Source organism: Vicugna pacos, chromosome 14, assembly GCF_048564905.1.
Source record: "Vicugna pacos chromosome 14, VicPac4, whole genome shotgun sequence".
Classification (NCBI taxonomy): domain Eukaryota; kingdom Metazoa; phylum Chordata; class Mammalia; order Artiodactyla; family Camelidae; genus Vicugna; species Vicugna pacos.
The window spans coordinates 70567845-70593291 of record NC_133000.1 but is presented as its reverse complement, the minus strand read 5'-3'; the positions used below and the strand labels follow the sequence as shown (position 1 = coordinate 70593291).

The 25447-nt window shown below is 41.0% G+C and overlaps 1 protein-coding gene across 2 annotated transcripts in view; it reads right to left on the bottom strand.

Moving 5' to 3' along the window:
• Positions 1–25447, bottom strand: part of TNFSF13B (TNF superfamily member 13b) — a 70435-nt gene that overhangs the window by 26859 nt on the left and 18129 nt on the right. Inside the window, exons 1-4 of one of the 2 annotated variants that reach the window (XM_072976530.1) lie at positions 22032–22110; positions 21160–21529; positions 3632–4008; positions 3455–3542 (exon numbers count right to left, since the gene is read on the bottom strand). In XM_072976530.1, coding sequence (XP_072832631.1) covers positions 3455–3542; positions 3632–3979 — 436 coding nt within the window. In that variant the 5' untranslated portion in view covers positions 3980–4008; positions 21160–21529; positions 22032–22110. Of the gene's footprint in view, positions 1–3454; positions 3543–3631; positions 4009–21159; positions 21530–22031; positions 22111–25447 lie in introns of those variants that run through there. The other variant, XM_015248935.3, reaches the window with a different exon arrangement.

Genomic DNA, 25447 nt, shown 5'->3' with positions numbered 1-25447 from the left:
TACAAATTAAACAGTGTGAAAATTCATTGTCTTCTTCAGAGTTAAGCTTTCATAAAACTCCAACAAAAACATGTATACACATATATAGAAAATTCATAAATCAGAAGAGAAACCAACACTTTGCAAGTAAAAGGGACAACCTATGGCTTCTGAGTTTTACTTAAAATAAATCACAGTAATTGGAATGGAAACAAACACAGAAGAAAGTTGCAGAGATTCAAACTGCATAGCATTTCCTCAATTCCAAAAAAGGACTCTACCAAACAGAAAGCAAACAAAAATCATGGCATCTTAAGACAATTTTCTGGGTATATATTAATTTTGGAGTAGTGCTAAACAGAATACATTTTCCCTGCACAGAAGGATAGTGTTTAAAGCAACATTCAGGCCAATTTCATCGACAAAGAAGAGCTGATATTATATTACCTGTCACTAAGGTTCTCATCTTCAAACCTTTCATCTCTGATCTATGAATGTTGAGGGTATACGGAGAGAGAGATATAGAGATACAGCACTAAGTACTATGCATACATTTATATACTGTGTATCTGTACCCATGTATACCACAAATACATATATATATGCCATATATGTACTACATTAAAGGTCTATAACAATCTGAGACAAGCCATGATAATGGCAACAGTGATCACATCTGGGCTACGGAAACTGGGTAAATTTTGATTTACTGGTTAGAATTTTCTGCTGTTCTCCAAACTTTCTAAAAATTGCAAATTATTTGGGGAACATTTTTTGTTAGTATACAATTTTTGGATGCCATGGAAACACAAATAGGAAAAAAATACGCACATGCAAGAAAATTTTTAAATATTAATAGAGGATATTTTGGAGAAGTGGGACTCAGGGAGTTATTGATTTCTTACTCAATTCTTTTCTTCTTAAATCTGATGTAATGAGTCTACATACTCTTTGGAATGGTAAAGTTAGGGTTCATTTTTAATACTGCTATTTAGAGGCAAGGGAACTCTCACAGAAAAGGTTGAAGAAGACTGAGGTATCACCCTACTGGATATGGAAGCTCATTATATTACAAAATTACTTTACATATTTTATTTAATACAGATAAATAGGGTAATAAATCAATGAAAAATAGTCTCAAAATAGATTCAACTATATGTAAGGAACTTAATATAATGCAGTTAGCTTTCCAACATAAATGAGTTAGTAAGAATCATTTAATTGACTTGGCTGAGATATTCTGCAGCAGTTTGGGAAGAAGAAAGAAAAGAAAGGGAAAGTTTAGGCTAGTCTAACATGACCTACCGAAATAAACCCCAGAAGTAACGCGTTAAATACCAAACTACAAACTAAACTATAAAAAAGTCAGAATAGCAGAGAAAAGAACAGACTATTTAAGAGATTATTAACAAATACATTTTAGCTTTGATGTGTTAGAGAAAATCAAAAGAAAAAGTGTATCATGGTAAAATATACCGATGAAAAACTCTGTACATGTTTTTTAAAAAACAGCAAAATACTGTGATAATATTTACATCAAAATTTTGATAAACAAAATGTCTAATGTGGAGTTTACTGAAAATGATTTTAAAAATAGGACAAATGAGGGAAGTCGTATATAAAAATTAGCAGAAGATAAAATTGGAAGTTATCAAAATACATAGAAAGTAGTTAATTCTTAATTTGTAAGACAGCAACAAATTAAATCACAGGCTTTACAACTACCAAATTAGCCAAAATAAATCTTTAAAGATAAAATGCTGTAAGGATGTGGAGAACCTTTACTCTGCATTTCTGATTGCAAACATTTATAATTCCTTCTGAAAGCAGGATGGCAGCAGGTAGCAAGGGTGAGAAAGCTGCTCATCCTCTGGCTCAGACATTCCAACTACGGAATCTACATTGAATATATGTATACAATTCCTCAGAAAGAATGAGAGCTGCACAAAAATTGGGCATGTTTGATAATAGCCCCCCAAAAACCAAAATTGGAAATGATCATGATAAATGACTGTGTGATAAATTAATACAGATGTGTGAGAATTACTTAGAAATAAAGAAAGTGCATATTGTGCAAGAAGTGAACACAAATATATACTACAGTACATATGCTAGATTTTTTCAATTATGTAGAAAATACAGATGATAAAATGCACAGTATGAAAATAATTGATATCTCTAAAGTATAGTGAAAATATGAGTGTTTCCAAGTTTTACAATGTTTCAACCAAACTGTCTCTGATACTTGGCACAAAGATATGATAACCAGATACAAAATTTATGGTTTACAAAACAAAGAATTTTTTTTCATGAATAAGGCACTTAGTGAAAAACAAGCTTACTGAAGGAGCACCGTGTATGTGTGTGAGAGAGAGACAGAGCACCCAGTCTGCCTGTCTCTCATGAACTTCTCTTCAGAAATACAAACACGTGTAAGTAATTACACGTGATCACGGCCCCACGGTCACCGAGAAGGTGAGAGGACACAGGAGACATGATGCTCCCTGTTCCAGTATAAGCCTGCCTGGCACCTTCTAAGGCCACAGAAATGTTCCTTTAATACAAAAGGAAACAGCTCCAAGGACGTGTTAAATTGCAATACTGGCAAATGCAATGCAAATGCTCTCTTTCATCCCTGGAGTGAAGGCACTGGAGCTGAACGTTCTGGGAGATCCCACCAAATCTGAGGTTTCAGAGATCCACACAGCTCTGTGGAACAAGTGAGCACGAAGAAAGGCAGATAAGGCAGAAATCACTAAAGAAGTATTACAAGAAGATTATAAACGTGTGGACCTCCTGCAAAAGCGTACCTTGGAGAAAAGCTTTAAAATCAGTGTGTGTATGTGAAATACATTAAAAAAAATAAAAAAGATACAAAATAAAGCACAAACATGCACCTGCTCCCACAGTGACCTCCACGTGGTTTCACAGCAGTTACGCCCCCGCAGGAGACGTCGTCTTTGGCTGCCCTCCCCTGACCAGGTTCACGAAATCTCAGTCTGCACTAGGACTGGTGCTTCTTTCCTGGGGTGACGGAGGATGTTCCTGACACAGGACTGAGGGGGAGTGTGAGCTCCTTTCCCCACCTCTACTGCTTAAGCTGCCACACACAAAACAATACCTCTATCCACAAAATCTGCTCATGGGAGGCCAAACATTCTGTCAGCCTATCACACCGGCCAAAGCTCAGCTTTGGAACCGGGCAGACAGAAGACCATTCACAAGGAGAGCGCGCCGGGCGATGCAGTCAGTGTAGGACGCCGAGGAACACAGACAGCAGGAAATGATCCGCTGTCACTCAGGCTAAAAGCCCCAGTCTGCACAGTTCAAGCAGGGAAACGGAGCCCCCCTGGCTGGGACGGTAAGTCTCGGTTTCCAGGTTCTGTTCAGCTCCCCTCTCCCAAACCCGATGCTCTCGTCCACACCTATGAACGGGGATCCCTGACTCCTGAAGGCTTCTGTGCCCCAAATGTACCTGTTTCTTCTGCATCCTGGGCGGCACGTTTATCCCTGCCGCTCCGACTGGAGTTGTTCTCTCCCGGAGCTGGTGGGGCCAGGATCGCCTGTGAAGAGATAAGCCCCAGGTTACTGGAAGGACGTCGGGTGGGGGGACCCCAGTGCCCAGCCGGGGCTGTGGCTGCTGCAGACTCACTTTCAGGGCAGAGGTGGTGAGGGGCGCCTCCCGCGGGGCGGCCCTGGGGACCGCAGCTCCTGCCTGGAGTGGGGCTGGCAGCTCCCCCCACCGCTGGTCCCGCAGTTCAGCCCGGAGGCGCCCCAGCTCCTCCTGCAGGGAGACCACCCGGCAGAAAGACAGCACCGTGAGGCAGCAGGACAGCAGGGCCAGCAGCAGGGTCACGGCCAGCAGCTTCCCATCTTTGGAGAAGCAGCCAGAGGGGCTTTCCTTCTGGGGGAGGATGGAGACTGTCTCCTCCAGTTTCATTTCTTCTCTTCTCTTAAGGCAAGGAGGAAGGCGTGCCGGCTCCCCTCTGGACTCATCCATTTCCCTCCTTGAACTTTGCAGGTTCGGACCTTCAGCATAAGTGACCACAGAGAATGGATCATTTCCTGTTATCTGCGTTTGCTGGTGCCCTACACTGACTACACAGCCCGGCCGCCCGGCGCTCGCCCTCAGGAGAGTTCTCCTGAGTTCTCCTCTCCCTGCCGGGCTGCATCTCTGTCCCTACTGCAAGGATAGGTCTTCCTGGCATTCGCCCTTCTATCTGATTGCTCAATCGGCCTTCCTCATTTCACTTTCAGTTTTTGTAAGAATTTCAATGGCATCTCAAAACACTCATGCACAAACGGGCCCCTTCAATCTACTGGTTGGAAGGAACTGGGGGTCTGACCCAGTGCACTTCAGAGAACTTTGCAGATATGGAGGTGTTTGTTTAAGGGGCTCCCCCTCAGGGACTGGGAGGGAACTGGGTCCGCTTTGGGGCCATGTGGCTTTGCAGAGAAGTAAGGAAGGGACATTAAAGTTCCTGCTGGCGTAATAAAAATAATTAATGTGAAGGTCAGATAAGCTAAGTCCTTTAGCAGTGAACTGTGCTTAGCTGGAGAGATTTATGAACAGTCTTGAAGGAGGAAATAAAATGAAGTGTCCTCAAAGGAGGCACAGAAGTCCGCTGGGACTATTTGCCTCATTTTCCTCTTCACAGTGTGATAAAAAGAAGGCGACTAAATGTTGGAGACCTACTTGGATTAGATGGTCTGCTCGTGGGAGCCTCTGCATGAGCGCTGATGCATCTCGAAGGGCAATCTGCTCCATCTCCTTCCTTCTGAGACCCCTACAGGGGAGTCAGCCACCCAGGATGCCCAGTCCTGAGGAGTGGTCCCACCTCTGCTGTCCCCACTTCTGGGGCTCGGGCTGACTCTGTCTGGGGGGAATCGGCCTTATCTCAGCTCCCGATGCCCGAATCCTGCCACTAACTGCTCTTCCCTGAAGCAGCTTATCTGCGAGTCGCGCTAGGTTGACCCCGCCCCAGTCTAACGTGTATCCGGCACAGCCTGACTTGAGCCGGAGGGACTTGCGTCAAGTCTCCATTGTTGGACGCGATGTGGTTGTGAGGACACCCATCCCACCTCGCCCGATGGCTGGCTCCTGGCCGGTGCCGGGGTTCCGGCCGCCCTGACCCCAGCACGCACACATCACTAAGGAGCTGCAGGCCAGCAAAGGGTCCTGAGCACCCACCAGGCCGGCCAGCACCGCCGCCCTGTGTGCTAAGACGGCCCTATCCCACCCACACTGCTCTGCTGCCCTCAGAGAGGAAGCTGCAGAAATAACCTGAGTGAGGGCACGGCCCCAGAGCCCGGTGCAAGTCCCGGCCCCCTCAGTCACCTTCCTGGGGCAAACCCGCAGCCTCTCTCTGCCTCAGCATCCTCATCGGTTAGATGGGCGTTCACCGTCCCCGAGAACCGCGGTGAGGCTCACAGAAATGCAGGACAAGCTTCAGATGCTTGCATCTGTCATTCATTTCCATTTCCATTCATTCCACTCATTCACTATGTGAAATACATTTCATTCATTCATTTATTCAGTAAGTGAACTATTTTTCATTATTACAAACAGTACCGCCATAGACATCTCTGTCCCTGTCCCCCCATGACAGCTGCAGGGTTCCCAGGCACACACCTGCTGGAGAACAGGCGCGTGGTCACCTTGATCAGGTGCCTCCAAACTACCTCCGAGGGGTGCCTGATCTCCCATCTCACTAAGTGTGATGTCACCAGACATTCCTTTTTACCTACTGGGATGGTTATTTATTTTTTCCTTTGTATGTGTAAGTTCTAAGACCACTTTAGACTTTCAAAATCTTCTTTTAAAGTAAAAAACTGTTCGAATGATTACGTGGGTCCCCTGCCTGTTCTGTAATCTCTCGGGTGGAATTTTTCTTCTATAAGTGGGTGTGCAAACTCCTGTGTGTGGTACAAGCCTTTTGTCAGAGTCCTTGTTTCCAGACCCCTCAGGATGACACGTACCAGATAATATTTCAATTTTTAAAAAAGGATTCGTTTGGGGAAGACTGTCCAACCGAAAGTAAGTGAAACTTGCTCCGATGATACGTGTGTGTATATATTCACAGAGAAATAAAAGAATCCAAGATGGTGCTAGAAACCAGCTCGTTTCTTTGTTCAGCCTGGACATCTGCAGTCACTGCTGCTTTCTGTGAACAGACCTTCCACTTCTTCGTTTCTTAATTGTAGACTCCATTTCCGATGTTGCGTTAGTTTCTGGTGCACAGCACAGTGATTCGGTTATACGTGTACAAACACACATACGCTTTTTCTGATTCTTTTCCATCATAGGTTACTACAGGACACTGAATGTGGTTCCCTGTGCTGTACAGTAGGACCCTGTTTATCTGTTTTATATCGAGTAGTGTGTATCTGCTAATCACCAACTCCTAGTTTATCCCTTCCCCCCTTTCCCCTTTGGTGACCGTAAGTTTGTTTTCTGTGTCTGGGAGTCTCTCCTCTCCGTGTTCTGCTGTAAAAGCTCTACAGAGAAAGGAAATGGTTTGCTTTTGGGAATTACTTCTGCCTTCATTGCTCTACTGGGAGAGCGCTGAGCAGTCTGCCTGCCTGCGGCCACTTAGGAACAAGGAGCCGGGTTTGCATCAAGCAGGGGGCACCCCAAGCGGAGAGGGCTGGCACTTCATCCATGAAAGGCCACAGGCCTTGCCGCCACCCCCGGCCACCACCACAGGCTTGTCTCCACCTCCCCTGCACAGTTCAGCACCTCTGAAGACAGGGAGAAAACCAAGCAGCATTTATGTGCCCTTGAATTTCTTATTAGAGGAACAAAAGGAAGTTATTCCTCCATAAATCAAAGATCCGTTTCCTGCAGAGGAAGTGGGTTGATGATAGATGTAACTGAAATTCTGTTCCACAAATGGCAGGTCCATATGCATCGCCTAGCTGGCCACACTCCCGTGTCCTCAGGGCTGCGTCTGAGCCAGGTTCTCCGTCGGATTCAGCAACTTTTCATCCTCTTCCTTGTCTCCACTGGCGCGCTGAACATTCTGCAGCAGAGCTAAAACTGCCTTAATACACAAAGTGAGCGCCGTGGTCGTCGTCCCGCCCACTCCGGAGAGGGCAGCTGGGAGCCTGTGGGGGTGCATCTGAAAGGAGTTTCTTTCAGTGATGAGTTCATCTGATGGACTGAGGCACAGCATAAAGCAAACATCTGCTCTTTGACCACTGGTTTCTTATACCGACAAGCTCCAAAATAGTCAGAAAGCTGAACTTCTGGCTTAACAATCCTATGAAGAATTGGCTGGTTTGGGAAATCTCTCCTATATTCATTTCTCTGACCAAAAAAAAAAAAAAAGTGTCTTTCTTGAGGATTGCACTGCGCCAGCATGGAGACGATGGCTCTTCCAGCTTTGCAGATCTGCCTCAAAACAGCTAGGTAAAACTGGCGTCCGAAAGTGCTCAGAAATGGACAATAGTTTGATGCAAATAATCATTCCCTTTCAGAAAAAAATCATGTCGTTTTCTGGTAGAAATATATACATGCAGTCAGTTGCTATTACAGTTACAGTGAAACTTGATTTGGAAGGCCTAAGTGCCAGTCATTCTGTAATTTAACCATGAAGTAATGGTATGTTTTTTGAAATAGGCAACTCCGGTCATTTCTTATACAACAAATACTGGCAATGCTGATTTCTGTTTCTTAGTTATTTCCAAAGAGAAGTGTGTATGAACTTGCTGGAGCTTACTTTTTGTCACTTTTGGGGAAAAAAATCCAGTTTTGTAAGAACTCAGACTCATTCGTGAATGAGTCATCAGTTTGTAGTGTGACTCGTTTCAGATTGAATGCTCTTGAACAAGTGTTCATTAAGTGTGTTTTTAAGAAATTTGTTCACTTCAATACTATTTTCAGCTAGAGTGCAATTCAGTTTGTTATTCTTTCCTTTTATAATACTTACAAGAATATTTTCAACAATTTTAAGATGAGTATGTGTCCATCAATGTGATCGTCTATTTTATATACACCAGTCAATTTTTCTATGTTACATGCCTGGCACCCAGAATACACACTGACACACAGGGAACATTCAAGTAATACCTGGTCAGATTCAACCACCCCCAAAATACTGGAGAAATGACGACTTCTATCCATGCAGGAATTATCATTTATGCAATTTTCTCTGTCTTCAAACACTTAATAAAGCAGAGCTTGTAAACCTTTTTAGTAATTTATTTGAACTTGTGCTTATTAAATGTGAGAAGTAAAACAATGTGGGTCGGGTGTACAGGCTCTGAAGTCAAGACACATCCGTACGCCACATTTGGCTTTACCCTCTTAACAGCCTCTTTCCTGCCCCAAACCTAGACCCTGATTTTGTTCAGACGTCCACCTTGGCGGCCTGCTGACCAGTTGCACACATACATCCTGCAGTGCGGACCTGGTGACTCCACCCGCATCCACAATGACGGCTGAAAGTAGACGGAGGAGAACAGTTTCTAACAATCAGATGTGGGGGAGCTCCTTGGGGGGCTCATGAGAAAGAGCCTATCATCTTTAAAGGGAAATAAAACAAGACACTCTTCCTGCTCTGTCGTGCATCCAGACAGGATGTCCTAGAATTGCTGGCTGCCCACCCACTGCTGTGCTGTCCGGGCCGACAGGTGCAGGGTAGATCAGGGTCCCGAAGAAGACCGGGGTCTCTGGCTGTGCCCTCGGGCTGCTATGTGAACCCACTCCGTGCTCCCCCTTAGGGGGCTTCTTACGCTGGGTAATACTTTTTCCTTACCCTGCAAGCCAATTTGAGACAAAATTAGATGCTAATGCCCTCAAAGAAATCCTAACTAATTCTGCTGGCATGAGGATATGTTTATTCCTACAATCAAAGAACTTTGTATAGAACCGTTTCAAGTGTTCTTCCAGAATTTTCCCTAATGTCCACATTTTAAAACCTACAGTGCGAAGAGAGAAGGTTGGCACCTATCGCTAGAAAAACTAGTTTATTCATGAAGAAAGGTCTTATTCGTGAAGAAAGGTCTTCCTACTCTAAAGCTACCTTGTGGTAACTCCAGTAATACAGCAGAGTGAGGAAATCTGAGAAAACAGCATCTTTAAAAGTGCTGTTATGTGGTGGCGTGTTGAATGGATCTGTCTTTTCCATGTGGAACCAGAATATATTGTCACCTCTTTCAGAAAGGAAAATACAAAATCAGAATTGAGGGCTACTGCTTAAGGAAGGAATTACCTCCAATTAGAGGAAAATCAGGATATTCTAAGAGAAATGCAGGGCGAACCCCTCTCTCTCCTCCCTACAGGCTCGGACTCGGCCATCCTTCCTGAGCCAAACTGCAGAGAAACTGGAGGCAGATGGGTGTTAGCACGACCCTGGGCTCCGATAGCGCCCTAGACAGAAAAAAAAAGGGATCCAAGGCCCTTCCCCTCAGAGCAAGGCCTGACAATACTGAATCTGAGACTGGAGTCTCCGTGGGTCTCGGAATAAATGGGAGAGCAGAAGTCTGCGGACCCCGGGTGGGCTTTGCCATCAGCCCCGCGTGACTGTGCCGCGGTGCTTGACCTTGAGAGGACCTGAGGAACAAGGTGAGCGGGGTCAGTGCGCCGTCCCCGAGCTGGGAAAATGGAAGCAGACAAAGGGAACAGAAGTCTCCCCCAAATGAGAATGCCTCCTCGGGAGACTGTGCGCTTTCCTGCTGATACAAAGCCGGCCTCTCTGGATGGAGACGTTTTGACTTCCTACCAGCTGAGCCCTTGAAGAAAACTGATGAGACGCCTAGGAGAGGCGAGCAGGGCCACAGAGAGGAGAGGACACAGAAGTCCTCCTGCACAGACACCCAACAGAGGTGACAGTGGCAACTAGAATCTTAAAAATTAATAGAAAATCCAGTTGCAGGAAACTTTCATAGAAACTAAAAAACATGCCCATAAATTTTCCAATTAAACTGCTTAATGGATGCACTGAGGGAAAGGACGGTGACTCCGGAGCTCTGAGTTACTGGCCTGCCGGCTTAAGTGCAAGGAAAACCTCAAAACACAGAGTAGAGACCTGACCCGTAAAACACAGGAGACGTGAAGGGCAGGGGGTGCGGGTGGGGGAGGGGAGAACAGATTAAAAGATTTAAAAACCTGGAGAAGGAAAAAAAAAAAAAAAAACACCTTTCTTAATCTATGAAAAACACAAAACTATAGTCTGAAAGGGCTCCCCCAGTGGAAATTCAGAAAAACAGACCCAAGCAAGACCTGATGAAATTCCTAAACGTAGCAAAAATGTGTGGGACACGTGGAAAATAAACACACTGAAGTTCCTGAGATGGATTTAAGTCTACTTTTACAAGGAAAATGACAGCTTCAACTGCGAATTAGAGAAAAGAATGGGAAAAGGTGAGTGGAGCATACAGTTCCCAAAGTCCTAAAAAATCAAAGACACAAAAGCAAATGAAGCTCAAAGACAAAGAAATATAAAAAGAAGAGAAGAAATTAAGAAAGTAGACAGCAAGCCAGTGCACAATAGAGAGGATAAAGAAATTTTGTTATGAGACGACGAATAAAACGAGTAATTTGGGGGAAGACAAACTGAACAAAAAAGTACAGATCTGCACCAACAAATGAAAGATGGGACATTTCTAGAGCTACTGCCGATGTTCAGGGGTAATAAAGGGGTATTATGAATACAGTTTTGCAGCGGTAATAAGGGGAAATGCGAGTTTACATACATTTCCATTGTGGGCAAGAAAAATGAAACCATAAAGCAGGGATGCTGAGTGCCAGATGAAGGACAGCCACCATCCAGTCCTTCGTAACGTTCTAGGTGCCAGAACGAAAGAGAAACGGAAAACTCCTGCTTCACGGAGCTTAAGTTCTACTGTGCAAGATCACCCATGTTGAAAATTTTGAGAGATATATGCAATGGCTTCTTACCTGGTTTTCCATTTCAATTTAAAGCTGTGGCACTTTTTTTTAGTTGTCTACTTGTGCTTTCTCCCTTCACTGCAGGAAAGGATAGCCAAAACTCACTTGTTTAGTTACTGCTGTCCTAGTGATTGGGAGACGGTTTTACTTCTCATCTTTGCAACTGGCTTCATTCTACTTTTCTTGGATTTCCTTTGTTTTTCTCTGTTCTAACTTCTTCAGTTGAATGCTTAAGCATTCACTGACTTTCTTATTTGATCTCAACACACAGACAATTAAATTTCCCATGACCATTGCTTAATGAAATTCAATCCTATTTGATATGCAATGTTTTTATCATCAGCACTTTAAAGAAAACCTGACACTTTGGTTTGGATTTTTAGTTCAACTCAAAAGTTATTTTGAGAGATAGTTGTTAATTTGTTTTAGTTTTCAACCATTCTTCCCATTTCCTTACTAATTTCTACTTACTGTGTTATACTTTTTTTTTTTTTACTATGACTGTTTATAAAGTTTAGTTAGAGTTTCTGTGGATTAATATTGTCATTTGGGTGAATATTACACAGGTATTGAAAATAAGATACATCCTAATTAGTTTTATTATTTAAGCCTGCATATCCTTGTTTTTGAATACGGTCTGTCACAGACCAGCAGAGATCAACTAAAGTCTCCTACAACTAGTGTTTTGTCTGCATAGTCCCCATTATTTCTCCTACGGTTGTAACTTTATGATTATTGATGCTGTATTATTGATCACTATATTATTTAGTACAAGGATATTCAAAAAGAGGAAAAGATACTCATATCTATGAAAAAGATTTTTTTCCCCAAAAGTACAAGAAGGCTTACAAAATTTAATCAGCATTAACAAGTCAAAGCAGTAGTTTTTTTTTTTTTACTGCTGTGATGGATGGTTTGCAAAGACTGTGAGAACAACCATCTGCAGGAAGCCCGCTTGCAGGGGACTTGGCAGCTCGTCCTCTCAGAGGCTCCCCATGTTCTCACCCCTGGACCTGAGCTGACCTTGTGCGCTGCTTTGATCAGTAGGATACGGCTGATGTAGCCGAGTTCTGGTTTCCACTCTCTGGGACTGCTTCCCTGAGACCACCATGTAAGAACGTCAGTGGGGGATGAGGAGGCACACGGAGAAGCACCAAACTGTCCCAGCCACGAGCCAGCATCTGCTGCGAAATGTGAGCGTGAAGCCGTCTTGAACATTCCAGCCCAGCGTGGCTGCCAGGAACGTGCAGCCACAAGAGAGAACTGAGGTGGGACCCGCAGAAGAACCCCCCAGAAAACCTACAGAATCACAAAGGCAATAAATCATCACTTTTAAAAGCCACACATTAGGGTGGTTTGTTACTTAGCAACAGGTAACTGAAATATCACATTCATTGATTATAATTAATCAAAATAGAAATCATTACAAAAAGCCAAAGAGTTCACTGAACTTGGAGTAGAATTAATGCTAAACTATTTTCATCGTAGCAATTCTCATCCTCTAATAAAATACACTAGTTTCTAAAAAGTCCATCCAACTCCATCTCTGTAAGATGTATTTCCAATAAAACTTTACTTTTGTGTTTAATACTTATTCATAAATATTTGAAATATATTTGTTTTGATTCATTGGAAAAATAAAACAGTTTTATCATGACAGAAAAAAAAAAGCCAGAGTTGTTTACTTGAAAATGTAAAAATACATTCACAAACTTTAAAGCAAAGAGGTATGCAACACTGAAGTTAGGAACTACCCAGAAAGTGATGAGAAGGAAAGCAATTTATATCCTAAAGCAGCAAAGGCAACATTTATTAATAAAATTATAGCACTGAAAACAAAGATGTAGTCAAAACACGATATTCATAGAAATCAAATGTGCATCTGAAGAAATTAGAGAATGAATAAAATAAGGCAAAATAAACCAGGAAATGAAAGTCAGTAAAGGTAACAAGCATTGATGATGAAATTGTTAATTACATTTTACCAGTTCGAACGTGAGTAGAGGGTCCCCTTTCAAAAATGTGAAATAATGAAACATACACATTTCAACTCAACAGTGTTACTGCTGAGAATCTGTCCATGGGAGAAGAAAACAGCAGAAAAATACAAGTGTATATAAGATTTTAAGCAAAGTTAAGTTCCATGATGTTTAGCCCTCTATTGGAAGCCTGTGACTTCTCTTCTTGTGTTCCCCTGCTGCTCAAAATACAAAGCTGAAGACTCTTAATCTCACATTGTTTTATTACCAAGTCTGACTGCCCAACAAAAATACTATCTAACTTTACAGGAAAATTAAAAAAGCTGACAATCATGCAGAGTCATAAAACATGTCTAATATGTTAGAATTTATAAACTTTATTTATTGTTAATTATGTCTGAATTTACTGCATTTGAAATGAATTTGCTGATTTTTGTCTATTTCTTTTAAATACAAGCCTTTGTTCTACCACTATTACAAGAAAAAAGAGGGTGATTTCCAGAATTTTAACCAAAAGTGTAATCTGTTATCTGACAGCTACAGCTGTTTACATATTTTAAACTGAATAATGAGCTTCCAAAAGTTTCAAAAACTAAACACGATCAGACCTATGTTGGTATTTCCACACTCAAGAGAAGCAATCTAGCTGCAGTCCAAAATTCATGTGAAATTTTCACTATCGCTTATCAACCAGCAAGGCTAGTAATAATTAACCAAGGATAACAAGTCAAATAAAATAAAGTATAAACTGGACTCTGCTGGTGACTATTAAAATCCTTCACCACTTCAGAAGACTAATCTTAAATCATTAACTGTAGACTTTTTTGACTTTAATTGAGGTGAAATTGGCATATAACATTGTATTAGTTTCAGGTGTACAGCATGACTCACTCTTTGTGTACACTACAAGGTGATCACCACAGTAAGTTCAGTTACCATCTGTTACTGTACAATTGGTTCCCTTCACCCATTTCACCCACCCCTGAAGCCCCTTCCCCCTGATAACTACCCATCTATTCTCTGTATTTATGAGTTTATTTGTTTGTCTGCCTGTTTTTTATATTTCACATGTAAGTGAAATCATACAGTATTTGTCTTTCTCTGTCTGACTTACTTCACTTAGCATCATAACCCCAAAGTCCACCCATGTTGTCACAGATGTCAAGATTTCCTCCTTTTTCATGGCCAGGTAGTATTCTATTGTAGATATACCACTTTTTTGACTTCTAGAAAAACTGCATTCAAATATACATAATATAAAATTTACCACCTTACCCTTTATATTATATATTATGTATTATAATTATAAATTATATATGTAATCAAGAATTAAGAATTTAGGCTAGTTTATTTAAATGTAAGTTTCTACTTATGGGACATATATACAAACACTTCAACTATTTTGTCCTATTTCCCATTATTTCAGCATTCTTCCATACCAGCAGCTTGTCTTAGGCTTACAGTATACTGGATTTCTGGTAATTTAATTTGCTACACTTCAGTATAGTAAATGTGATATATGTGAATCAATCAGAATTAATTAAGACTGGCTAATTATTACAAAGAGTTACTCTGTCCATATTAAATCTGAGGTTTCGTTAGGAACATAAAGATTGTCAGAAATTATCTTTAATTGGCAAAACCAGTGGAAGACAAGATACTTGTTAGTGAGGAGGGGCAGGACAGGACCCACATCCTTCACACTCACAAGGACAAGAAGCTGGCCAGCCCAGCCATCCGTGGTGCCCTGCAAGTATGGATGCTGGTAAGCTGGTCTGTCCCCATTTCAGGAGAAACCCTGCTTTTTGAGCTGCTGATCCACAAAGCATGCTGACGCTGTCTCAAAAACAGTATCAAGTAACACCGCGTGACCCACTGATACGGGTGTTAGATGCACCCGAGGGCAGAGGAAAGTCCCTCTCCCCCTCTATCCGATGTGGCCATGCCGGTTGCTAATTAAGAGTCTGTGCCGGAAGAGGAATTCAGTCTGAGACTTGCTCTCATCGGAACAGCTGCGTGGTTGCCAGGCAAAGGGGGCGGGGCTCACAGGCTGCCTCTAACATCGAGAGAATATAGATATTCACAGATAGTTGCTACAGCTGATGACCTAGCAAATAAACTCTACATATGTCAAATCTGAAGTTCAAACTAAGCTCTGGGTTTTTCCAATTAAGTTTTGATTCATAAAATTTTAACAGTAGGAAAATACTTCTCTGATATTTTAAAAATACCCCTGAACACATTAAGTGGGAAATGCATGGTGAAGAAAATGGTGTATAGAATGCTGCTACTTCTCCAGGCTGAAGTCAGTGGAGGCAGACGGACAGACAGAGACGATGGACAGAGAAACAGATAGAGGTGGATGGCGGATACATGGAATATTTCATAGAGATATATGTGTGTATACATGTATGTGTATATATAATGAGTGTTGTTTGAATTGCAGTTTACAACTGAAATAGTTTAAATAACATTTCTTTATTTCAGGCAAATTTACAAGCTGGCCCACAATGCTCTGACACCGCACATGTCACTAGAAAAGATATCTTCCGTGAACTAGAGGAGGGGAAAGTCACTGAAGCAATCATACACAAAAATACTCTATTTTATCTTTTCAGTGTTAAGTACAGGAAAACCCACACTTTGGTCCAAAGTCCCTTTTTACTAAAAATTATCTCACTGATACTTTGTCAATAGAATGCATGCTAATTATGAGCCAATTCTGAGTTCTATACCTGGTGAGCTGCTCCTCCCTTCGCCCCTCCAGGATTCTTTCCCTGTTGTGTGATTAATATTAACAACTTAATGTCTGCATTGTGTATATGATATGAACAGTCAGATAGCAGATACAAACAAATTTTACACCAGCATCTCTCTTTTTCTCAATACACATACATATCTACACACACAGCTAATATTATATTTATATATGTGCTTTCTAATGGGCTAACACCGGTCACATTGCACTGCACCAGATTTTCTTCAAAACAATATATCATGGCTATTTTTTCAGATCAGAAGGATAGAATTAATTCCTTTCATAATTTATTTTATTCTTTCCCATGGATGGGGTTTCAAGCTGTTTGCAAGGTTTTTGTTTGTTTGCGTGTTTGCTTTGCCTACTAAAAAAACAATGCCACGTTAAAATTTAATTTCACATGTGCCCTCATCTAATTATGTTTTTAGAATAGACTTCCCAAAGTGAAAACACTGAGTGAAAAGGGCTGAAACAAATCTTAATGTTTAATAGATGGGCAATTTGGCCTCCGAAATGCAACAAGTCACAACCACGCCAGCACCACTTCCTTGCACTGCAGCCGGCATAGGATTTTGCCAGTCATTTAACTTTTGCTCCAGTTAACCCTGAAAGAGAAAACAGTGTATTGTTCATACTCTGACACCAAATCAAGCTGTTATCACAGCTACCTCCAGGTGTAGTGTCCTGATTCTACACTGATTTTACTAAAAAACTCAATTCTTATCATTTTAAAACACAATCACCAACAAATCCTCCCAGAACTCATATAATCTGAATAAACTTGTACTACAGATGCCCATTGTGTCCTTCCCTGTATCACACCCCCTTCCTGGACAGCCCGCCCCACGAACAGCCCAATAACTGAGCAGCGGAGCTGAGGGCATCTTTGTTGACACCAATTATGGGCTAAATCCAAGCAGAGCAGAAGCTGATCTAAGAGAGAGTGCAGATATGAGACCATGTGACTCCAGAACAAGCCAGAGAGACGCTTCATTCACTCAATCTTTAATCAAATGATCATGGCATGGTCTGCTTCCATTGGCATTTTACAAAATTCAACCTTCTTTCATGAAACACTCAACACACTAGAAATAGAAGGAAATTACCTCAATATAGTAAAAGCTATCTATAAAAAGCCCACAGCTAACATCATACTCAATGGTGAAAAGCTGAAAGCTTTCCCTTTTAGTAACAAGGCCAAAATGCCTATTTTTGACACTTCTATTCAAAATAGTACTGGAAGTCCTAGCCAGAGCAATTAGGCGAAGAGAAGAAATAAAAGGCTTCCAAATTGGAAGAGAAGAAGTAACACTGTCTCTGTTCACAGATGACATGAACTTCCATGGGGAGAAAACCCTGAAGTTCCACAAAAAAATAGTTAAAATTAATTTAAAAATTTAGCAAAGTTGAAGAATATAAAATCAACACACAGAAACCAGCTGTGTTTCTGTACACTAACAATGAGCAACCTGCAAGGGAAATTAAGAGCGCAGTCCCACCTGCAACAGCGTTAAAAAGAATAAAATAATTAGGAATAAACTTAACCAAACAGGCAACGACATGCACACTGAAAACTACAAAACATCGCTGAAAGCAGTCACACAAGACAGAAATAAGTACAAACCATCCCGTATTCATGAACTAAAAGAGTTAATACTGTCAAAATATTCATAATACTCAAAGTGAACTACAGATTCAATGCAATCTGTGTCAAAATAATTAATGGCATTTTTCACGGAAGCAGAAATAATCATCCTAAAATTCATATGGGATCTCAAAGGACCCCGAATGGCTGAAACAATCTTAAGAAAAACAAAAAGGAAAGCAAAACTAGAGTCTTCACAACTCCTGATTTTAAAACAGGGTACAAAGTCCCAGTACAGTACTGGCATGAAAGCAGCCACACAGATCAGTGGAACAGTCCACGGCAGAGACCACAGAAACAGACACTCACTTACGTGGGCAAATGATCTTTGACAAAGCTGTCAGGCTACCCAGTGGGGAAGGGACAGTCTCTTCAACAAACAGAGCTGGGAAACTGAATACCTACATGCAAGAGAATAAAGCAGGCCCCTTGCATTCCACCATATACAAAAACCAACCCAGAGTAGGTTAGATGTAAGCAAGGTCCTAAGGTCCTAAATGTAAGACCTGAAACTATAAACTCTTAGAAGAAATCATACAGGAAAAACTTCATCATGTTGGATTTGGCAGTGATTTCTTAGATACGACACCAAAATAACAGGCATAAAAAGCAAAAATAGACAAACAGGACTACATCAAACTTAAAAGCTTCTGCACAGCAAAGGAAACAACAAACAAAATGAAAAAGCAACCTGCGGAATGGAAGAAAAAACTTCACGTCATGTATCTGATGAGGAATTAACACCCAGGATACAGAAAAACTACAACTCAACAACAAAATCCCCCAAATAACCAGATTTAATAAATCAGCAAAGGACTTGAAAAGACCTTTCTCCAAAGAAAATATACAAATAGTTAACAAGCACATGAAAAGATGCTCAACATCACTGATCATCAGGGAAATGCAAATCAAAACCACAATGAGATACCACCTCACACCCACTAGGATGGTCGCTATTAAGAAAAAAGAAAGCAAAGAAAGTGTTGGCAGTGAGATGGAGAAACTGGTACCCTTGTACTCTGTTGGTGGGAATGTAAAATGGTGCAAGCGTTGTGGAAACAGCATAAAGGTTCCTCAAAAAATTAAAAAATAGAATTACTATGTCATCCAGCAAATCTCACTTCCTAGCATCGATCCAGAAGGACTGAAAACAAGATCTCAAAGAGACATCTGCACGCCTATACTCATCGCAGCCTTGTTCACAATAGCCCGGGGTGGAAGCAGCCTAAACGTCTACTGACTGACGCCTGGATAAAGGAAGCGTGGTATGTGCATACGATGGGATTCTATTCGGTCTTAAAACAGAAGGAAAGCCTGTTACATGCTGTAACATGGGTGAACCTTGAGGACATCATGCTAGTGAAGTAAGTCAGCCACAAGAAGTACTTACTGCGTGATTCCATTTATTTGGAGTATCTACAGTAGTCAAATTCAAAGAAACAGAAAGTAGCATGACAGCACCCAGGGGCTGGGGGAAGGGGACAATGGGAGTTGTCTGGTGGGTCTCGAGCGTCAGCTCTGTAAGGTGACAAAGTCCCAGAGACCCGCTGCACAGATGTACTGGGCACTCAGCAGTGACTGAGATGGTCAATTTTATGTTTGTGACTTTTACCATAGTTAAAAAAAAGGTAACTGACTGATGACAAAACAATGGCAATCATGAAACTGATACCATATATAGAGGCAAAGTATATGACCAAAACAACACAAGGCAAGGGGGGGAAAACATAAGTCTACCAGTTACAGGTTCTTTAATTTTATGTGTGGTGGTATAAAATTACCTGAAGATAAACTGCAAATTTAAAAAGAATGCTGAGAGAACTTAAAAGCCTCAAGATGAATATTTTTAAGATATTAATTTGACCCAAATAAACAGTTCATCAATTTGAAAGCCTTTTTTTTTAAAGAAAGCACCATGTCAATACTCATATGGAAATGCAAATAGTTGAGAATAGTGAAAAAATAATCTTGAGAAAAGAGGAAATGTTGAGGATTTACACTAAATGATTTCAAAACTTCCTAGGAAGCTACAATAAGAGAGGATGGTACTGAAATAAAGGTGCAGAAGTCAAAGGAGCAGAATAAAAAGGCCAGAAACTGTGTCTGTCTTCGTCTCTCGTCCTGTCTGTCTGTCTGTCTCTTTCATCTGCTACAAAGGCAGTAGAGTCAATACTGTCAAAAAAATGCCTTTATCTTTTACTATTGGCCAATGAGCGGTTAGAGTTCCAAACCTTAAAATTTCAAAGCAACAGGAAGTCTAAACATAAAAGCCATCATCTCTTTCTTTCTTTTTATCTTAATCATAAATATGTTCATTTCTGCCAACTCTAAGTATCCAGCCAAGGGAAAAAAAAGAAAAACAACTTTGTCATCATTTTCATTGTCGACCTAGCAGAGTGGATGTTACTAAGAGAGGTGTGGCAATCCAAGCGTAATGAGGGTGTTGAAAACGGCTGCAGAGCATGACCCAACCTCGTGAATAAATCTTACCTGGCAGAGAAACAAGAAACTGAATTAGAGTGGCTGCCGGGAACATGACTGTAGGTGAAGACTGAATGGAAGTGTTTGAGGAAACGGCACCTTGCTTCTGATTCGTGGAGAGAAAGCAATTCTGGGCTGCGTGTCTCTTCTCCTCCAATTCCTGTGGACTCTGCACTATTTACAAAAGGAGCCGTCCCTGCCATGGCACCAATTTGCTAATCTTTTCCCCCATGATACTATAACCCACCTGTAATTAAGCAATTAATCAACAGACTCAGGAGTGCCCCAGTTGAAAATTAAACTCTTTTATCCAGATTTTGAACAAGGCTACAAACCTTGTTCCAAACTACCAACTGAAGTGCCAGCTACTCTGCAGGCTGGAGTAAAACATCGCATTCTGTCTCCTCCGGGGGCATCCTCTCTCCTCCTGTCCTTTAAGTGTTCAAATTTCTCAGGCTAGGTCTGACGTTCTCCTTTCCTTTTAGGCTCCTGCACTAAACTTTTGTCTTTTTTTTTTATTGTGAACAAATATGAATAATACAAAATGTACCATTTTATCCATTTTTTAATAAGCAGTTCAGTGCATTAAGTACAGTCACACTGCTGAGCACCCTCCTTCTTGCAGTAACACTGATGGCTACTCAAACACCTGTCTCAGCCCAGATCTCGTTCCCGAAACCTGACGATTCAACATCTCCTTTTGGATATTATGGCATTTAGGTTTCTCTTAGGTGCAAACAACAAAAACCACTGCTAGCCAATTAGATAGAAAAGGATTCTTCTGAAAGGATTTCGGGTAATTCTTTCGGAAGAATCAGAGAATAGTGCTTCCTCATGTTTGGAGGATGGGTGTATACATACGTACCTCTCAGTCACGATGTGGGAGTGAGCACATAAAAATACCACTGCTGTTACAACTGGGCACAGACCACCACTTGCAGTTGTACTGTCAGAGCAGGCAGGTAGCTAGATATGAGCAGAGAAAGGGGGCCCGGGCCAAATGGCAGGAAACCACACATCTTGTAAACAACGGGGGTCCTTGGGCAGAGAAAGAAAAGCAGGAACCTCTGGACTGATAGGAAACCACACATCCTGGGCTGATGTGTCCTGGAGGCTGACAAAGAAAGGTGGGAAAACGCAGGAATCTCCAGTGTCTGGATGCAAACTTTTGCTCATTATGCCTTCATTACAATAAAATTGGCCTTGCAGATCTGAAGTACCCATCATGCACAGACACCGGGACACTTCCGATCCAGATTAATAAGGACAAAAAAAAAATCCCTTTTCTCCTCAGGAAGGTGGAGCTGGGATGAAAATCAGGAAATACAGCCCCAAACCCCTCCCTCCCCAATGAATACTCCACCCATTCATTTTTACACCCCAAGTAACCACCCTGCCAAAGAAACTCAGCCCAGATACTCACCGCTCGCCCCTTCAGAGTGTACTATCGCTTAATAAATCCTTGCTTTGCTTTCTAGACCTCCGCATCTTGTCTCAGAATTCCTTCTGCAACTAGACAAGAAGCTCCTCTCCAGTCACAATATCTCCGGGGACCTACTGCTAGAAGCTCTGAGATCCGCACCTGGCTGCGGCTGCGGCTGCCACATGAGCACGGATGTCACAATGGCCTTCCTTTTCCACATCACCTGTCTCCACCTCAAAGTCTGGACCAAGTGTGCCTCGTTGACCAAGTCTGGGTCATCTCAGCTGTGAGAGGAGCACCCCCTATCTGGAGACCAGCTCTCACTCATCAGATGGAAAAACTGCCAGAGCAAAGGGCAGGTGCTCGGTAGCTGAAAACAAGAAAATATGCTCATTAGCCTCTTTAACAGGCACTTCAAACTCATTATGAACTTAGAACTCCTGGTATTTCTCCCCAAACATTCTTGTGTTCTTTTTACCATGCAAGCACCAAAGGCAGAGATATAGAAGTATTCATTCTACATTCTGCTGCATTTTTCCCCACCAGTTACATCTCAAGTATATCCTGAATCCATCCACTTCACTCCAGATCCATTCCTATCATTTAAATCCAAGATTTTTTACTTAGAATATTCCTAAATATTAGTCTCACCCATTATAACAGCTTCACTGAATTTAACTTACATGCAACCCTAGTCACCCATTTAAAAGTACAATTCAATAATTTTCAGTATTTTCAGGGTTGTGGTACAGACTGACCACAAAAATCTGTTAGAACATTATCGTCACCGTCCCCCATAAAACTCTGTAGCCATCAGCAGTCACTCCTTATTTCTCCTCAAGACCCTGACGCTTAGACAACCACTAACCTACTTTCTATATAGCTGGAGCTGCCTGTTTTGGACATTGCAAGTGAATGGACTCATACAGTATACAGTCATTTGTAACCAGCTTCCTTTTTCAAGGTTCGTCCATGTTGTAGCACTGATCAGAATTTCATTTCCTTCCTTGCTGAGTGACATTACATTGCAGCATGCATCACATTTTATCTATTTCATCATCAGTTAATGGCATTTAGATTGTTCTCTCCTCTATAATGAAGGATGCTGCTATGAACATTCAAGTACAGGTTTTTGTATGAACATATATTTTCAGTTCTCTTAGATATACACCTAGGATATCCTGGGTGGTAGGGTAACTCCATTTTCAACATTTTAAGAACTGCTAGTTGTTTTCCAAAGCAGCTACTCCATTTTACATTCCCACCAGCAATGGGAGTGTCCAAAATTCCTCCACATCCTCGCTGACACTCTGACACTTGTTTTGTCTTTTCGATTATATTCATCTTACGGGCTATCAAGTAGTGTCTCAGTGCAGTTTTGATTTGCATTTCCCTGATTATTAACGAAAGTGAACATCTGTTTATGTGCTCATTGGTGACCTGTACATGCTCCATGGAAAATACCTATTCAAACACTTTACCCATCTTTAAATTGGGTTGTCTGTCTTTATGTTGTTAAGTTATAAGTGTTCTTTAAATTCTGGAAACAACTCTCTTATCAGATACATGATTTGCAAATGTTTTCTCCCATTTTGGAGTCTGTCTTTCACTTTCTTGGAAATGTACAATGTCCTTTGAGGCGTATGTTTTTATCAAGCCCGATTTATCTGTTTTTTCTTTTATTGTTTGTCCTTTTCACATCACACCAAGAAACCACTGTCTAATCCAGGGTCACAAAGATTTGACTGTTGTTTTCTCCGAAGATGTTACAGTTATAGCTCTTACATTTAGGTCTTTGCCCCATTTTGAGTTAATTTTTAATATGGTATGATGCAGAAGTCCAAATTCATTCACATGTATGTGGAAATCCAGTTGTCACAACATCATGTGTTGAAAAGACTTCTTTCAACAATGAATTTGGCACTTTTGCCAAAAATCAGTTAATTAAATATATGTTAATTTATGGACTCTGAATTCTAGGCCATTGATTTATATGTCTTTCCTTATGCCTGTATGTCTTGACTACTGTAGCTTTGCAATAAGTTTTAAAATCAGAATATATGAGACCTCTGACTGTTCATTTTAAAGATCGTTCTGGCTAATTCAGATCTCTTGCATTTGTGTATGAATTTTAAGATCAGCTTGTCGCTTTCTGCAAAAAAAAAGGGACAGATTTAATCCAGTGTATTGATTTCCTTGATCAAACTGGGGAGAATTGCCATCTTAATAATTTATCTTTCAATCTACAAACATATGATGTCTTTCCATTTATTTAGGTCTTTTTTAATCTCTTTCAAAAATGTTACATAGTTTTCAGAGATGACATTTTGCCTTTATTGCTAAACATATTTTTAAGTATTTCATTATATTTGGTGCCATTATAAATGGAATTTTCTTTTAATTAGGGCTCCCATAACAAAGAACCACAAAGTGGCTTAAACAACAAAAATTCCTTCATTCTCTCCCAGTTGTGAATGAGAGAACTCTGAAATCAAAGTGGCACCAGGACCACGCTCTCTCACCTGGCTCATAGAAACCCTTGGTGTTCCCTGGCTTGCAGCTGCACGAATCCAATCTGTCTTCACTGCCATATGACCGTCTTCCCTTCGTGTGTCTGTCTCCTCTGTGTGTCTGTTCCTAAGTCTTTTCTCTTTTTCAGTATAAGGGCACCAGCCATGTACTAGTAAGGGTATACCCTACTCCAGAAGGCTCTCAACTGAATTAGACCTTAATTATGTCTCCAAAGACCCTATTTCCAAATCAGGTCATATTCTTAGGTACCAGGGGTTAGGACTTTGACGGATCTTTTTGGGATTCACAAGCCAACGTACAACACTATCATTTTGGGATTGTTTATTGACAGTGTATACGATTTGTAGATTGATCTTGAATCTTACTGAATTCATTTATTAGCTCTCATATTTTAGTGGATTCTTTAAGATATTCCATACGTAAGCTCATGTCATCTGTAAATAAGGTTTTACTTCTCCCTCTCTGATCTGGATGTTTTCTGCTTTATTTTCTTGCCTGATTGTCCTGTACAGAATCTCCAGTACAATGTTGAATATATGTAAGTGGCAAGAGCAGATATGCCTGTCTTTTTCCTGACTTTAGGGGAAGGCTTTCAGTCTTTACCTTTAAGTATGATGGTAGCTATATTCCATAAATAACTCATTATAAGACTGAGTTTCCTTCTATTTGTTGTCTGCTGAGTGTTTTTCATCATGAAGGTCTTTTGGATATTGTCAAATGCTTTCTTCTATTCATCTGGTGTTAAGGACTGAATTGTGCCCCACTTCCCAAATCTGTATGTTGAGGCCCTAACCTCCAATGTGACTGTATTAGGATATAAGGCCTTTAAAAAGATAATCAAAGTTAAATAAGGTCATAAGGCTGCTGCCCTAACCTGTAAGAAATGGTGTCCTTATAAGAAGAGGATGAAACCTCCCCATGCATGGATAGAGAAAGGGCCATGTGAGCGTACAGCAAGAAGGTGGCCATCTACAAGCTGGGAAAAGAGCTCTCACCAGAAACTGAATTTGCTGGCTTCTTGACCATGGACGTCCAGGTTCCAAAATTGGGAGAAAATAAATGTCCGTTGTTTAAACCACCAGCCTATGATATTTTGTAATGGTAGCCCAAGCAGTCTAACATATATATTACATTAATCGATTTTCAGATGTTAAACCAACCTTGCATTTCTGATTCTGGCCACTTGATCATGGTGCATAATCCCTTTATATGCTGCCGGATTCAGTGTCATAGTATTTTGTTGAGGGTTTTTGCACCTACATTCACAAGGAGATCATTTTGCTATGAATGATATTAGATAATGGGCAAAATGTAGATGAGATGAGAATTAGATGTAGTAATGCATCTGTGTTAATTTCTTGATGTTAATGGTACATTTCGGGTGTCTCCAATAAATGAGTGTTTCATCTCCACTTCCTATCATCCAGCTGGCCCTGACACTATTCAAGCATGTAAGTTTCCTGTTAGGGAAAGCAACCTACAGAACCATTCCTAAAGGTTGAATGAATATCAGGCGATTTTTAATCAGCCCAAACTATTAACTCAATGCCAATGAGAGAAGAAAAAGGAACAAAGAAAAAAAAAAAACAATTTCATGAAAAGGCACTTTATCAAATTCTAAGGCATCATGATCATGAACAGTTAAAACCTATTCATTCCTAGATTAATGTAACTAATCAAATGCTTTGGGTCTATTTGTTTACCACCAGTTCACATATAGAAAGTATTTAAATTAGCCTAAATTAAATACATGTGG